Source organism: Alternaria infectoria, assembly GCF_024043175.1.
Source record: "Alternaria infectoria strain BMP 0036 chromosome Unknown scaffold_5, whole genome shotgun sequence".
Classification (NCBI taxonomy): Eukaryota; Fungi; Ascomycota; class Dothideomycetes; order Pleosporales; family Pleosporaceae; genus Alternaria; species Alternaria infectoria.
The window spans coordinates 1,217,326-1,232,075 of NW_026250694.1; the positions used below are offsets into that span (position 1 = coordinate 1,217,326).

At 53.6% G+C, this 14,750-nt stretch overlaps 7 protein-coding genes across 7 annotated transcripts; 4 read left to right on the forward strand and 3 right to left on the reverse strand.

The window, feature by feature from the left end:
• Window positions 1-306: 306 nt before the first annotated feature.
• Window positions 307-1,884, forward strand: J4E92_004059 (uncharacterized protein; the record flags this gene model as incomplete). Its single annotated transcript, XM_051495452.1, has 2 exons — window positions 307-495; window positions 553-1,884. The coding sequence occupies 2 exons, from the start codon at window positions 307-309 to the stop codon at window positions 1,882-1,884; spliced, it is 1,521 nt and encodes a 506-aa protein (XP_051354471.1).
• Window positions 1,885-1,932: 48 nt separating this feature from the next.
• On the reverse strand, window positions 1,933-3,159 carry J4E92_004060 (uncharacterized protein; the record flags this gene model as incomplete). The annotated part of the gene is made up of 1 exon (XM_051495453.1): window positions 1,933-3,159. The coding sequence occupies one exon, from the start codon at window positions 3,157-3,159 to the stop codon at window positions 1,933-1,935; it is 1,227 nt and encodes a 408-aa protein (XP_051354472.1).
• Window positions 3,160-3,808: 649 nt separating this feature from the next.
• Window positions 3,809-6,211, forward strand: MDR2 (multidrug-resistance transporter mdr2; the record flags this gene model as incomplete). The annotated part of the gene is made up of 2 exons (XM_051495454.1): window positions 3,809-5,698; window positions 5,744-6,211. 2 exons carry the CDS (start codon window positions 3,809-3,811, stop codon window positions 6,209-6,211), a joined length of 2,358 nt encoding a protein of 785 aa, XP_051354473.1.
• An 841-nt stretch (window positions 6,212-7,052) lies between these two features.
• Window positions 7,053-7,559, forward strand: J4E92_004062 (uncharacterized protein; the record flags this gene model as incomplete). The annotated part of the gene is made up of 1 exon (XM_051495455.1): window positions 7,053-7,559. One exon carries the CDS (start codon window positions 7,053-7,055, stop codon window positions 7,557-7,559), a length of 507 nt encoding a protein of 168 aa, XP_051354474.1.
• Window positions 7,560-7,681: 122 nt separating this feature from the next.
• On the reverse strand, window positions 7,682-8,722 carry J4E92_004063 (uncharacterized protein; the record flags this gene model as incomplete). The annotated part of the gene is made up of 1 exon (XM_051495456.1): window positions 7,682-8,722. The coding sequence occupies one exon, from the start codon at window positions 8,720-8,722 to the stop codon at window positions 7,682-7,684; it is 1,041 nt and encodes a 346-aa protein (XP_051354475.1).
• Window positions 8,723-9,285: 563 nt separating this feature from the next.
• On the reverse strand, window positions 9,286-10,341 carry J4E92_004064 (uncharacterized protein; the record flags this gene model as incomplete). Its single annotated transcript, XM_051495457.1, has 1 exon — window positions 9,286-10,341. One exon carries the CDS (start codon window positions 10,339-10,341, stop codon window positions 9,286-9,288), a length of 1,056 nt encoding a protein of 351 aa, XP_051354476.1.
• A 2,194-nt stretch (window positions 10,342-12,535) lies between these two features.
• Window positions 12,536-14,527, forward strand: J4E92_004065 (uncharacterized protein; the record flags this gene model as incomplete). Its single annotated transcript, XM_051495458.1, has 1 exon — window positions 12,536-14,527. The coding sequence occupies one exon, from the start codon at window positions 12,536-12,538 to the stop codon at window positions 14,525-14,527; it is 1,992 nt and encodes a 663-aa protein (XP_051354477.1).
• Between the last annotated feature and the right edge of the window lie 223 nt (window positions 14,528-14,750).

Genomic DNA, 14,750 nt, shown 5'->3' on the forward strand with positions numbered 1-14,750 from the left:
CCACCTGCATATGCTACGGCCGGCCTAGGTAGCGATATGCAATGCTCAACACAACGATAAGACTGCCTTGGCAAGATAGCCGATAACTGCGTTCACGGCCGTTGCCAAGGGTGGGAGGCCTCAACTGCTGCACTTAAGTACAGATGTCATGACCTCGTTGTCTGTGTTGTATCCCCGAACATTACTGTCGCCTGTGAGAAGTCGTTGCCAGGGTCTTCGGTTATCTCGCCTCTACACATCTCAGGTCAATAGTTGCATCCGGACTTCAAGCACCAACAGCCGGTTCAGCAGCTGTACAGATTCAACATGGGAGAGAAAGAGGAGATCTCGCCAGCGCGAGAGGCTAGCATCGATGAGGGGCAACTTGCTGCTGAGAAGCAGATGCGCGATATCGGTGCAGATCTGTATCTCGAAGTCCAACAATACTCAAGAGAAGAGCTGGAAGCAGAACGCAAAGTCGTCTTGAGAAAGATCGATTGGGTCATCATGCCGATGGTACGTTCTTCTCAACTCATGTCATCAACTACGAGACAGCATAGCTAAGAGATCCAGATCTGCATAACATACATGATCCAATTCCTAGACAAACTCTCCCTAAACTACGCAAACGCCTACACCCTAACCCCCGACCTGGGTCTCCAAGGCGACCGGTACGGCTGGGTCGCCGCCATCTTCAACTTCGGCTACCTCTTCTGGGCACTCCCCGCAAACTACCTCATCCAGCGGCTTCCAGTCTCGAAATACACCGGCCTAATGATTCTCCTCTGGTCCATCCTCCTCTGTTGCCACGTCGCAGCGAAAAACTACTCCGGCATGCTAGCCCTCCGCTTCTTCCTCGGCATGTTCGAAGCCAGTATCAGTCCCGCCATCATGAACATAGTCAGTATGTTCTACCGCCGCGACGAACAACCCGTTCGCATGTGCGTATTCCTCGCTTTCAACGGCATGGCAACGATGGTCGGTGCGCTCCTCGGCTACGGCCTCGGTCACGCGCATTCCGCCCATATCAAAACGTGGCAACTCATCTTCCTCGTCATCGGCCTGTTGAACTTCGTCTGGGCGTGGGTGTTCCTCTGGGTCATGCCTGATAGTCCTTCCACCGCCAAGTTCCTGAATCATAAACAGCGCATCGTAGCGATTGACCGTATTGCGAGCAATATGATTGGTGTCAAGACGAAGCAGTTTCAGAAACATCAGGCGCTGGAGGCCGTGCTGGATTTCAAGGTGCTTTGTATTAGTTTGATTGGGCTGTGCTGTGGAGTTATCAATGGCGGTGTGTCGAACTTTTCGTCGAGCCTTATAAGGGGGTTCGGGTTTAGTGGCATCTACGCTACGCTGCTTCAGCTTCCGACTGGGGCTATTGAGTTCGTTGTTGTGCCGCTATGTGGACTTGCAGCGGGTTACTTCAGGGATACAAGGTGTCTTATCCTGGCTCTGGTTTGTTTGCCACCGCTGGCTGGGTTGTTGGGTATTCGACTCACGCCGCTATCGGAACGCTGGAGTCTTGTTGGATGCACTTGGCTGCAGTACATCATCGGTGCTCCGGTCATTCTCTCCTGGAATCTGCTTACGACAAACATCGCGGGTCACACTAAGCGTAGCACCGCGAACGGCATGTGGTTCGTTTTCTACGCGGCGGGCAATATTGCAGGAGCGAACATCTTCTTCGCGAGGGAGGCGCCGAGGTACTTCTCAGCGTTGACGGGGCTCATTGTTTGTTATTGCGCAATGGTGGTAATTGGGGGTGTGCTGGCCTTGTGGATGGGTTGGGAGAACAAAAGGAGAGATAGGAAGTATGGTCAGGGCGAAGATGATCAGGCCATTCGGGATGGATTCAGCGATTTGACGGATAAGCAGGCGAAGCATTTTAGGTATGCGTTGTAGAACGGATAGGGATTAACAGAGACATTTTGATAGTAACTGTTCGTGCTTTCATGAAGAGATGCTCATGCTATCCAGATGCTTCGCAAGACCATGGTCTGCACTATAATACTGACTCATATCACCTGGCAAGAACCCAATGCCTTCACACCCACCTTCGTCATCAAACTCCACACAAAGCATCTCCTTTGCTACCCACTGCGCAGTCTTGGCATGTAGACTCGGCTTCACCGATTCGCCGTCGCTCTTTCCCCCATACACTTGACTCCTTCCCTTAGCGAGTGCCTGGAACACTACCAACTGGTCGCGTAGGTACTCATCCACGCAGCCACCATGCTCAATCTCCGCCAACAAATCGTCGGAAATCTTCTTCACGATGGTAGGAATGATCTGTTCGAGCTTCCCAGCACGGAACCCCCGATCATACAGCCAGTCACGGCCAAGCTTCATACCGGTGGACGTGGTAGCTACTAGTAGGAGGTAGTAACGCTTGTCGTGGTATGAGTCCTCGAAGGTAATATCAACCCTATCATCGTGGTCGCCCGCATAGCCGAAGAAACGAGACTGGCGTCTCTCAAACATAACATCGAGCTCCTTGCGAAACTGCCGCTCAGTATCTTTGGGTGCGATGATGGTTGCCGTTACACTGACAGTTTCTCCTCTGTCGAGTAATTGAAATGCTGATAGCCTTTCTTTCAAAGGCGAAATTGTGTACGTAACGCTGCCAACAGTGGCACTTCCCTGTGACCAGCCCCGCGAATGGATCTGAACATCGATGTGTGGTATGCCGATGCGTTCCAACGTTGGTATGAGAACCTGGACGACGTAATCGATGGATGGAGAGTTGGAAACGTTGGTGCCTCCATCGACGCGTATACGTATCGGCGTTTGAACTCCAGAGAAGATGATATACGGTAAGATGGCCTGTAGGACTAGATTGACACTTCCGGGGGTGCTCTGTTTGATCCGCACGTCACCAGCAGTCAGTATGCTGTTGGATCTTTCGACGGTTCTGGATGGGACGAAGGTGATATCCTTGCTCTTGAGATCTGCACCGTTAATGTTCGCATTGCTTGCTTGGCCTAGCCACTGCACACAGGTCAAATGCTGGGCTTTAAGTCCCCCGCCGCCGGAGCGCTTGCCCCGGATCTTGATGATGTGGATTGGACTTTTGGTCAGGCTCGAGAGGCCAAGGGCTACCCGTAGAAGTTGGCCTCCGCCTTCGAGTGTTGTGCCGTCTAGACGAATGGGTGTCTGGGTTTCAGGTGTGGACGCCATGGCTACGGACAATGCTACCGTACAACTGTGTAACTTATCGACGAGTTATGTGTAAACGTGAAACATACTCTGAGATGCATCGCTGTTGGGGCTGAGACATTCGTTGACGCCTGGTGTATGAGTGGAGATGACTCAGGCGGTCGCACTTTCCATTCATGCTGCGAATGAGCCGTAAGGCCACCCCTATGTAGCAGCTATCTATTGAGTCATATTCGCGCCTTCTTGGTTCGAGAGATCGAAGTTCCTCTGTGGAAATCTCGTCGATTCGGTGTGGGGGTGAACAAGGAGACGACCTAGAGCGCGCAAAGCTGCCGCATTCCGCGATTATGACGTCGTGCAGTGACAAACATGCAGACAATAGATATAGAGACAAACACTGGGCATCTAGAACGTGATGATTGCAAAGACCCTTGAACGCGGGCGTGAAGTTGGTAGTGCCCTGCTTCAGGGACTCTCGGAGATCGAGCCGCGGCACGCAAGCGATCGACGCGGCGGTCCTGTCGTCATCAGCGAGGCGCCGAACTTTTGATTGACATGTCCGAAGTCGTCCACTCCCACGTCCGCACGTCCATGGCCATGTCGAATGCCTCAATAACGCCCCAATTCCATCTTCACGTCCGGTAGCCGCCTCGTCTACCCTCCGCCAGCCATGCGCGCCCCGCTGGCTTTCTCCGCAAAGGCCTGGCACGGCCCAGGCAACGGAGCCCTCTTTTCAAACATACAGTCGCGCATCTCGACGACAACACCCGCCATTTCGAGATTCTTCGCTACCACGCCGATACCGAAAGCTTCAATATCCAAGGCGTCACCCAACAGCTGCGCGCCGTCCCTTTTCGCCCCGTCATCAATCCTCCGATTCGCAGCCGCGGGCACCACACGCAACAATGGCCTACACACACCAGCTCGCATGTTCACGACATCGCGACTACTAGCGGAAGCCTCGAGCAATGCCAAGCCTGCGAAGCAGCGCATATCATACAAAGAGGAAATCAAACAAAAGGGCATCGTAGACTTGGAAGAGCACGATGGCGAGCCCGAGAACGAGGAACAAGGCTTTGCAAAATCTGAGAAGGCAGCGCAAGCGAAACAGGTCAATTTGAGCGCCAAACTCAGCAAGGACGGGTCTGGCTCTTCGGGTGCACCAGGTGGCATGAAGGAGATCTGGAGACTGATCAAAATTGCCCGACCTGAGCTGGGCGTGCTCTCCTGGGCTTTCCTGTTCTTGCTCCTTGGTTCTGGCATTTCTCTCTCTGTACCCTTCTCAATTGGCAAGATCTTGGACGCCGCTACCTCGTCTGAGAACACCAATGGTTTACTCTTTGGCGTGTCTCCATCTATCTTCTACTTCGGGCTGGCAGGTGTCTTGACGACCGGCGCTGCGTTCAACTTTGGGCGTATCATCATCCTTCGAATCGTCGGAGAGCGTATCGTCGCACGTCTCCGATCGCAGCTGTACCGCAAGACCTTCGTCCAAAACGCCGAATTCTTTGACGCCAACAGAGTTGGAGATCTCATCTCCCGTCTCGGTTCGGATACAATCATCGTTGGAAAGAGCATCACACAAAACTTGTCGGACGGGCTACGTGCGCTCGTTAGCGGTGCAGCTGGTTTCGCCATGATGGGTTTCGTCAGTCTGAAGCTTACCGGTATTCTCGCCCTGATCGCCCCGCCTGTCGCCCTCGTCGCCTTTTTCTCCGGTCGATCGCTACGAAACCTCAGTCGTAAAATCCAGAAGAACTTGGGAACATTGACCAAGATCGCCGAAGAGCGATTAGGGAACGTCAGAACAAGTCAAGCCTTCGCTGGAGAGGTTCAAGAAGCATCGCGATACAACCGGCAGATTAAGAGGATATTCGCTCTAGGAAAGAAGGAAGCCGTGGTTGCCGCGAGCTTTTACGGAAGTACTGGACTAATGGGCAACCTGACCATCATCTCCATCCTGTATGTTGGTAGTAACATGGTCAAGAACGGCGTCATCTCCATCGGTGAGCTTTCCTCGTTCTTGATGTACACCGTCTATGCTGGTTCTAGCATGGTTGGTCTTTCCGGCTTCTACGGGGAGATGATGAAGGGCGTTGGAGCTGCCAGTCGTCTCTTCGAACTCCAGGATCGCAACCCAACAATATCCCCTACCAAGGGTCTACCAGTCAAGTCGGCGCGTGGTCCCATCGAATTCAAGAACGTCAACTTCAGCTACCCGACCAGACCAGCGGTTACCATCTTCAAGGACCTCAGCTTCAGGATTGAGCAGGGTACCAATGTGGCTATCGTTGCACCCAGTGGAGCTGGCAAGTCTACAGTCGCCAGTCTCCTTCTACGTTTCTACGTCCCCAATTCTGGAACCGTAACCATCGACGGCCGAGACATCACCACCCTGAACGCGAAGCAGTTGAGAAGGAAGATTGGTTACGTCGGCCAAGAGCCTGTACTCTTCTCTGGCACAATCGCAGAGAACATCGCATATGGTGTACCCAACGCTACACGTGCTGAGATCGTGGCTGCTGCCCGCAAGGCCAACTGCCAGTTCATCAGCGATTTCGTACGTACAACCCCCATGATATGAGAGCTCTGCTAACAAGTACAGCCCGACGGCCTCGAAACACATGCTGGCGCCAGAGGTACTCAACTCTCCGGAGGCCAGAAGCAACGTATTGCCATCGCACGAGCACTCATCAAGAAGCCCGACATCCTTATCCTCGACGAAGCCACAAGTGCTCTGGACGCCGAGTCTGAAACTCTTGTGAACCAAGCGCTAAACAAGCTTCTCCAAGAAAACAACACAACTATTAGCATCGCCCATCGTCTATCAACGATCAAACGATCCGACCGTATTATCTGCATCGACTCTGAAGGTAGGGTAGCCGAGGAAGGCACCTACGAACAGCTCAGCTCGAACCCAGAGGGCGCATTCAACAAGCTCATGGAATGGCAGATGAGCGGTGGTGACGTGCCTGCTAAGGACGTCAAGGCCCCAAAGCCTACGGAAGAAGAGGAAATCGAGCGAGAGCTTGATGAGGAGAAGGAAGAAGCTGCTGGCCGCAACCGTGTCTAGTGAAGCTGCATCTTTATCTGTATCATATTCAATGGCAGTCGTGGCGATTTTGCGCGACTCTCCTGCTTCTTCATGGAAGCAACGGTGGGCAAGCCCACCACCAACAATGAACCTCCACACAGCACCAGGGTTGCTGCACGCTTGGGCCCAAACACGCATCCCAAAAGCAGTATGCGCTCCGCAGGGAGTCCAGAGAGTGGTGTCGCTCTTGCATGGCGCTATTTGAGTGGTACTATTTGATCAAAACGAGAACTTCTACGATCACGCTCTTATATTGCCATAGCCTAGGATATAGCTCACGTTCTGATAACCCAAGCATGTGAGGTTTGCAGCTACAATCAAATAATCATTCTCCTCTCAATATCACTCTGTACTCTGCAAGACATGTCGGGACGCTCCGCTAGCTCCTTCAGCACCCTGATCGCACCCTGCATCGCCATGTCATCACATAATCAGGTACGACACCACTCATGGCACGCACCACAACCTGATACATGAGAGGCTACCAATCAAGGCTCTACTGGACACACTAGCGTACCGAACAGGCAATCTCCCCGTACATCGTGAGGTAACGCGATGGTGACGTCATGCATACCACGCAGTCTAGACCCTCCACACCTAACGCGCCCTGACGCGATGTATACCGTGATGCAAAAGCAACGTGCCATATAATCCCCATGTCACTCGACCCCAAAACCCATCCATCTCAACCAGGTCCTCCCTAATGCTCAATACCACATCCCGTCTCCTTCGCCTCTCCACATCCACATTCACAAAGAGAACCTCAGTCCCCATCACCAAATCCTTCAGCACAACCACCCCGCGCCTCTACGCCGCCAAAATGGAAGCTCTCAAGAAAGTCGGAAACCGCGAGAACGCGCCGCCCAAACATGAAATGGTGCATTTCCCCGGTCTGATGAGCGAGAAGCGCAGTTTCGGCGACTTCCGCACCGTCCTACACACAGGCCTCTACTCCCAAATCGTCGCCATGGAAGTCCCCGTGAACGGCGAGATCGGGGATGAAGTCCATCTTGTCGACCAGATCCTGCTTTTCACATCCGGTAAAGGGCTGGCGACGGTGAATGGCAAGGACCAGGAGGTTAAAGCCGGTGATGTTGTTGTTGTGCCGGCTGGGACACAGCATCAGTTTGTTACCAAGGGGGATCAGCCGCTCGAGTTGATTACGGTGTATGCGCCTGCGGAGCATCTGCCGAGTAGTGTGCATAAGACTAAGGAGGAGGGGGATAAGGCTGAGGAGGATGAGATTGATGAGGCGCCTGAGTGGGCGTTGAAGCCTAAGGCGGAGAATGAGAAGAATGGGTTGGTTAAGGAGAGTGGGAAGTATTAGATGGGAAGGCTGTGTAGTCTTAATGATAAGCGTATTCCATGAGGCTGAAAGCTTATATGTTGTTCGTTGGTGTAGGAGATCGTGAGCCTGGGTACGTGCATGTATAAATATCGCCTGGGAGGTTAGACCTCAACCCAGTCTGTAAGCTCTTCCTTGCGAACCTTGTGTCGCAAGAGCCTTTTCTCTTTCCCCTCTCCATCAAAGACGGCGGGTACGATTTGTATGTCAGACTCGCTGCCAAACTTCACCGTAACATCCCATGCCTTCCCTCGTCTGAGCTCCCCAATATCGTCGGCAATCTTGAGAGCTTTGTACTGAATATAGTCTCCTAAAGTATCACCCCAAAACCGTTTTGATTGCGGGATCTTGGTGCGATCGCCTTCAATATCATTTTCTGGATTGAAATTACACACCAACCACGGCGCGCCTGCTCTTCCGTTCTCCTCGATAGCTACGACGAGGACGAAGTTAGAGTCAGACCAGGATACCTGCCATTCGTTTCTTGTAGCCCTTTGTTTGTTACTTTCCAAGTCACAGTCTTTAAGACAGAACACCCGGCCCAGCTGCATAAACACAAAGCCCGTGGCGTCGTTCCCTCTGGACTCATTCGTGAGTCCAGATTGGTCCGGTTCGATGTCGTTGGGCTGGGCTCCTGCGGTCTTGGTATCGGATGCTCTCTTCCACATATTGATGCCAAGTATATCTCCGAATTCCGGCCACTCGCGTTGATCGTCCCAGTCCACGTCTTCATCCTCGTATATGAGTTTGACATACCCATCAGGTACTAGGCCGAAGTGGTAGTCGCAATGCATTCCCCATTCGAGCGCGCCCTTGTCTATGCAATTCAGTATGTCATAGACGGTTTCGCGCGATTCTCCATCATGGAAGTCGGTTTCTTGGACCGCTTTGATGAGGTCGGCGGCGGTTGGACGTGGTTGGTCGTGGCGGATGCGTTCTGCTTCCTCTGCCTCTTGATTCATTTGCTTGAGTCGCCATTCGTGATATCTGTCTATACTTGCTATGTCGGGAAGGAGTTGTTCCAGGTCTCGGGGCTGGTGGGAAGAGCTGTCGTCGTTGGGGCTGGGATAGCCAGCTTGCGACATGGCGCTGGCCATAAGTTCTGCGAAGATCTTCTCGCAATCGGCGTCGGTTAGGGATGACATGGTATCTTCTCGTTTGTTTGTTTAATTTTGAGTGAGAAGGAAAGAGGGAGAGAGAGGTCAATTTCAATCTTGCGGTGTGGAAAGGCAACTTTGAGCTCTGCGGGTGAACCATGGTACCATCAGTGAGTCACATCGTCTATGATCCAAACTCTGAACCCTTTCCAGATTGAAAAAGACATCAGTTTTTTCGCTTCAAATAGTTACACTCAATGTGTTTGTACTGCGATTCCATGCTCGTGAAGGTGGACTTAGCCTGTCCAGCTGGTGTATGTTTCGCGTAGTGATACCTACCCATGTAATAGCCTCATTCTAAAGATCAGACCCACGGCTTTCCAAAACGTCTGGACCTGGTACGACTGCTACTGCATCGAACTTGAATGCAATGATTATTTGACCACGGTGGACTCCAACAGTTGGCGTGCATCCTGCGCATCCCCAACTAGACCTTGGAAACTCGGAAATGTGGCGGGTGGTCCGGCATGCAGATATCCCCGTTCGCCGTTTCACCGCCCCCACCTTGAAGTGCAACTCAATCGTCCTTCAGTCTGCACCCTCTAGCCACCTCAACGACTATTCTCAAAGATCTTTTGTCGCACGAGCTGTCCTCTCGAGGTAGGTGACGTATTTACCACGGCGACAAGCTGGGGACTGTAGTCTCCACCAAACCGGCTCGTCATGACCCATTGCTTGTCAAATCGGAGCTCGCTAATTCGATCTCCAATCTGTAAGGCAACGTACTGGTGACCAGAGCCTGGAAGCGTCCCCCACTCATCGTCAGTCTGCGGGATGCGGAACCTGGAGCCCTCCAGTTCGTGTACTGGCATGAAGTTGAATAGCAGCCACGGGGCTCCCGCACTTCCGTCGTCTCGGACTACTACAACGAGAACGAAGCCGGAGTCCAACCACGGCATCTGTATGGGGAACTTGCCGTCGTCGTGGTACTTCTGCCTTCTGGAGTCATCGAGGTAGCACACTCTGCCTAGTTGCGTGAATACGAACCCGGTGCCATCGTTACCAGTGGAGATGTTGCTGCTACCAGACTCGTCCGAGCTGTGCTCCTTACGTCTGTCTCCCGTCCACGGAACTGTCTTCGACAGGTTGATACCAAGGATACAACTAGGCATCGGCTCGCGTTCGTCGTTCCAATCAATGTCGTGATCTTCCGGCCTCAACTGGAATAGGTCTGACCTCAGACAGTAGTGGTACTTGCCATACGTTCCAATGTCGATATGAGAGTACAAGTCGGTCCCGAGTAGGTCGCATAGGTTTCCGCGTGAAATTGGGTCGAGTAAGTCCACTTCTCCTATGGCCTTGATGATCTCGTCGGCGCTTGCAGGCTCTGGAAGCTGTCGACTGAGCTTGGTCCTCTCACGACACCAGGCTTTGTACTTCTCTAGGCTGTCCTGCATCATAGCGTACAAAGTCAGCGTATTCATCATAACCAGTTTGTACGAGGATATCCTTACATGATTTGGGAGCAAAACCTCCATGCGCGCTTGGACCTTGGTTTCGATTGAAGGGTCTCTATGTAGGCGCGGGCTGCCGTCTGGGTTCTTGTAGCCAGTCCTCGACAGATCTCGTAGCTCTGTGTAGATCTCCTTGCATCGCTCATCGGTCATCGTCATAGCAGATTAACCAATGCAGTCGTACCGCGTCTTGGAAATGAGAACGGTCTTGCGCGAAGTACTTAATGGGTGACTCAGGAGTGTGGACGAAGGAAGTGGTTGGTGTACTGAGAGTAGGTTGCCTAAAGACGGGCTGCTTGGATATTGGTGATCGCAATTCACCATGGATCTGATCCAGAACTTGATGGCTATGCACACTTTTCGAACGAGTGGGTGTGGGTGCACACACAAACTGCTTGACCTAATAGTTCGGTAGCTAAACGCAATCAGCGCACGCATAGCGCAAGCATCAACCCCCGACCACGGTCGTTGCAGGACCACAACCAGTCGTTACGGAAAGCTCATTCCACCCGAAGTTCGCTGTTCTTTTTGAGTCGTGCTCAACGCTGCAATGAACCCTGGAAGAATCTGCCAAGCCTTAGATTGTTTTCTCTGCAGCGCACGATGTGCCAAGTACAGCCATGTACGACCGTAAGTGAGGGTCCTCGTTTTTTATTCGTATGATCAAGATCAGGGATCGAATCATTGTATCTTTTACACAGTTGGCTTTGTACTCGGACTGAGGTGGGTAATTAATGAAGCATATCGCATCGCCAGCTGACCCTCATCCGTATCCCAAACCAGATCTTGGAAAATCGCAAGTTCGGAAAGTGGGGGAGAAGTTCGGACAGGCTGCTGGACAAGCAGCGCGATTGTTAGTTCCACTCATCGGTATCGAATAGACATATGCTGCCCAGTGTGAATCGATCATGAACTCACCGTGATGTTCCATCGCGACTTTGCTTTCCGGGTGGTGTATGGGTTTTCGTCATAATGCAGCTGAGTTAGTCACGTATTACTACAAGCGGTAAGAAGGGTTCTCAGTGATCTCACAAACCTCCAGATCAGAGTGACGAATGGAACAGTGCCAGAATTCAGGGTCGTGACAGTTGCATCACAGATCTGCAATTGAGACTCGAGGCGTGTGGGGCCGCTAAGAGAGCGTTTTCAACGTTCTTCCACCATGGCGGAACACGATAGTGACGCGGACCCTGCGCGCGTTCGCGGTGGTGGGTGATGGTCTGTCAGCCTTGCCGTGGCGTAGAATGACATGTTTAGAGGCAGTCTAGATTAGAATACGGGTGTAAGTATCAGGCATATCCTGACATTGGGCGAACGCAAGTCTTGGTGCGGTAGGTTTTCGTGTGGCGTTGCAACGACGTAATAGCGCTGCAATGCCCCGATCGCGACATTTTCGCGAAGGCACTGGATGCGCTCAAGATGAGGGGAAACATGGCAGGATTAGTGTCTTCAGAGAGGAACAGCGGCCGGAGTCACGATAGGTAGCTCGCGGGGTCGGGCTCTGAGCCGAAGTTTGGTTATCAGATGCGATAACCGCCGAGAGACCGAGGACCGGGCGGCGTGACAATGGCATGTTACAGAGTGTGCGCGACTATGTGCCGAGAAGGCGTGCACTTCAGCTCATAGTAATTGCGGTGAAGGCTGGTGGTGTAATATAACGCGTTCGGCGAGTACCATGATCAGGAGATGGGGCTGATGCCGTGGGCGCAGCCAAGATAGTCGCAAGATGATTTGATCTAGGTCTATGTCGGATAAAGTAGGACATGACAAGTGGGAATACGAGCGGTTTCGGCGATGGGGCGCTGACAAGCGTCATTCGGCAGAAGTGGGCGTTCGGGATGCTCATCTCAGCCTTGAAGGCGTCGTTGATCGGCAGTAGGAAAAGCGTCCGGGCGCGGCCTCTGTCGAACATTTGTCCATCACCACCAGGCCTCACCTCATGCCCACACCCTCTGCCACGGCTAGAATCCGCCCAATACGAATCTATTCACAGTCACTGTCCATCGTGTCACCGATCTCGGGAATTCGCACGCGGCTGCCACTCGGTCGTGTTCGTTTGCCAGCCAGTCGAGGTGAGTGATGCCACGATCTGATAAGAAATTCGGTTGCATCCAAGCATCAGATAACCACCACCATCCCCCACATGCTCTGCGGTCGCACATCTCCGTCGTCCGCGGTTCAACAAGCAAGCGCGCCATGCACACCTGCACCGCGCCTTGCTGTTGCATTGAATTCCCTACGGCCATACCAAGTCAGCTCTTGCTAATCATGGTCCGCGCTAGCAGTCCCCTTTGTCGCGTCCCCGGCAGCACGCCCATCGCTCCTTCACCTCACTCCACGCAGGCACATGGCAACCTCGACAGCCACCATGCCCAGCCCCATCCCTACCACGTCGACTTCCCACCCTGACGACCCAATTCCTGCCGAGCCAAAGGATATCCCACACCTCTCACTCCGGCCCTCGCCGGCACAGTCGCAGCCGGAGCAGACCTCCCCCAAATCTTCAGGCGAGTCCACACTATGGACCACCAGCAGCGATGAGTCTGAGGCGCCCATGACGCCCATGACGGAGCCCGATCCGGGCGTTGAGGAAGTAGTCGATAAACTACAGGAACTGCCTACCTCGGCTGTCAATTTCTCTGGGCAGACGCGTCCTCGCCGCGCATCTACCACGCTCATTTCGGACAACCCAAACGACATCAGACGGATACTGGGCGAGGGTGAGACGGCCACCAAGCTCATCAGCCAGTGCTGCGGCGGAGGATGCTGTCTGCTCAAGACACTGGCCCCGGACGCATCGTCGCCCAACTTCATACCCGTCGTCGTCCCCGACAACCATGCCTTCCGGAGCCTCAATCTCCAGCTGGGCCCGCTCGCCCTCGACAGCGAGCTCACCGACACAATTCCGCTCCCTCCCGCCAACATGTCCTTCGAGCCTCTGCCGTCCAAGGACACCAAGTACGTCTCGCAGGTGCACAAGACGCCGCCCAAGTACGTTCAGCCACACCCGCCCTACGAGGTCTACTCGGCGCCGCTCTACCACGCACGCGAGTTGACCAAGCCGGGCGCTGAGAAGAGAACCATCCACTTCGACATCGACGTTACCGACTACCCCGACGAGGGAGGCGTCGACTTCAAGGTTGGTGGTGCCGTCGGCATCTGCCCTCCCAACTCGCAGGAAATGGTCGATGAGCTGTTCGATCTCCTCTGCATCCCCAAGTTTGTCCGCGACAAGCCAGTCACACTCAAGACGCAGACTGGAAGATGGCCGACCATCTGGGGCGAAGACGAAGCGCGCGAGCTTGTCACAACCAGACGCGAACTGCTGACCTGGTGTGCCGACATCCAGTCGCACCCGCCCACCAAGAACCTCCTTCGCGTGCTCGCCGAGTATGCCGAAGCCCCCAACGAGAAGAAGATTCTGACATACCTCTGCTCAGCCCAAGGACAAGCAGCCTTCTGCGACCTCCGTACCACTTCTCACTTCACAGTCTCACAGATGCTCAGCGCCTTCCCTTCATCGAAGCCGCCGCTACCGCACCTCCTCTCCGTCCTCACCCAGCTGATGCCACGATTCTACTCCCTCTCGAACGATCCCCACATCTCGTCTGCTCGCCCCGGCCTTCCCGGTACACGCCGTCTCATCGAGATGGCCGTTACAATCCACGAGACACCCGATTGGCATGCTGAGGGTGCCACGCGCACAGGTGTCGGCAGTGGCTTCATGGAGCGCATGGCACACGCCTTCATCACAGCCGAGAATGAAGGCGTCGATCCCCGCAGCATCCTCGATCTGCGCATCCCCATGTTCCGCGGACTCATGGCGAACCCGCTGTCGAAGCAATTTGGTGGTGAAGGCCCTATGGTGCTCATCGGAGCGGGCGTTGGCATGGCCCCTTTCCGTGGCTTCATCTTGAACCGTTTGAAGAATGCCAATTGCGCCAACAAGATCTGGCTCATCCAGGGTGTCCGAGACTCTATGCTCGATGAGCTCTACTCCGGTGAACTAGGCGACCACGAACGCGAAATCAAAAAGGTCGTCCAGAGCCGGAAGGTCAAGGTGGGAGGCTCCAACGAGGTCAAATACGTCCAAGACGAGGTGCGAGTACAGGCTGACATCGTCTGGTTCGTCATCAATGCTCTCGACGGCCGTATCTTTGTCTGTGGCTCTAGTAAGGGCATGGGCGAAGGTGTTGAAGAGTCCCTAATTGATGTTGCGATGCAAAAGGGCCGCCTGAGCGAAGCGCAAGCGAAGGAGTTCTGGGCCAGGAAGAAGGAGGACGGACAATACATCGCCGTAAGTACACTTTCCAAACCATGCCTACCTTACACATACTAACGAATACGAAGGAAACATGGTGAACATGCCCTCTCCGAACATCTGTACATACAGTTACGGCTTCCGTTTCACGACCGCGTCTCTATCCTTATCGCTACCACATTGCCACGGCGTTCGAACAAAAGGAGTCCTTATAAATCATATAGGCAGAACAAACATTGGTACGCACTTTCAGTCGAAGATGGCTGTTCATGGCCTCTTCGTTTTCTGGGTTGGGATATTC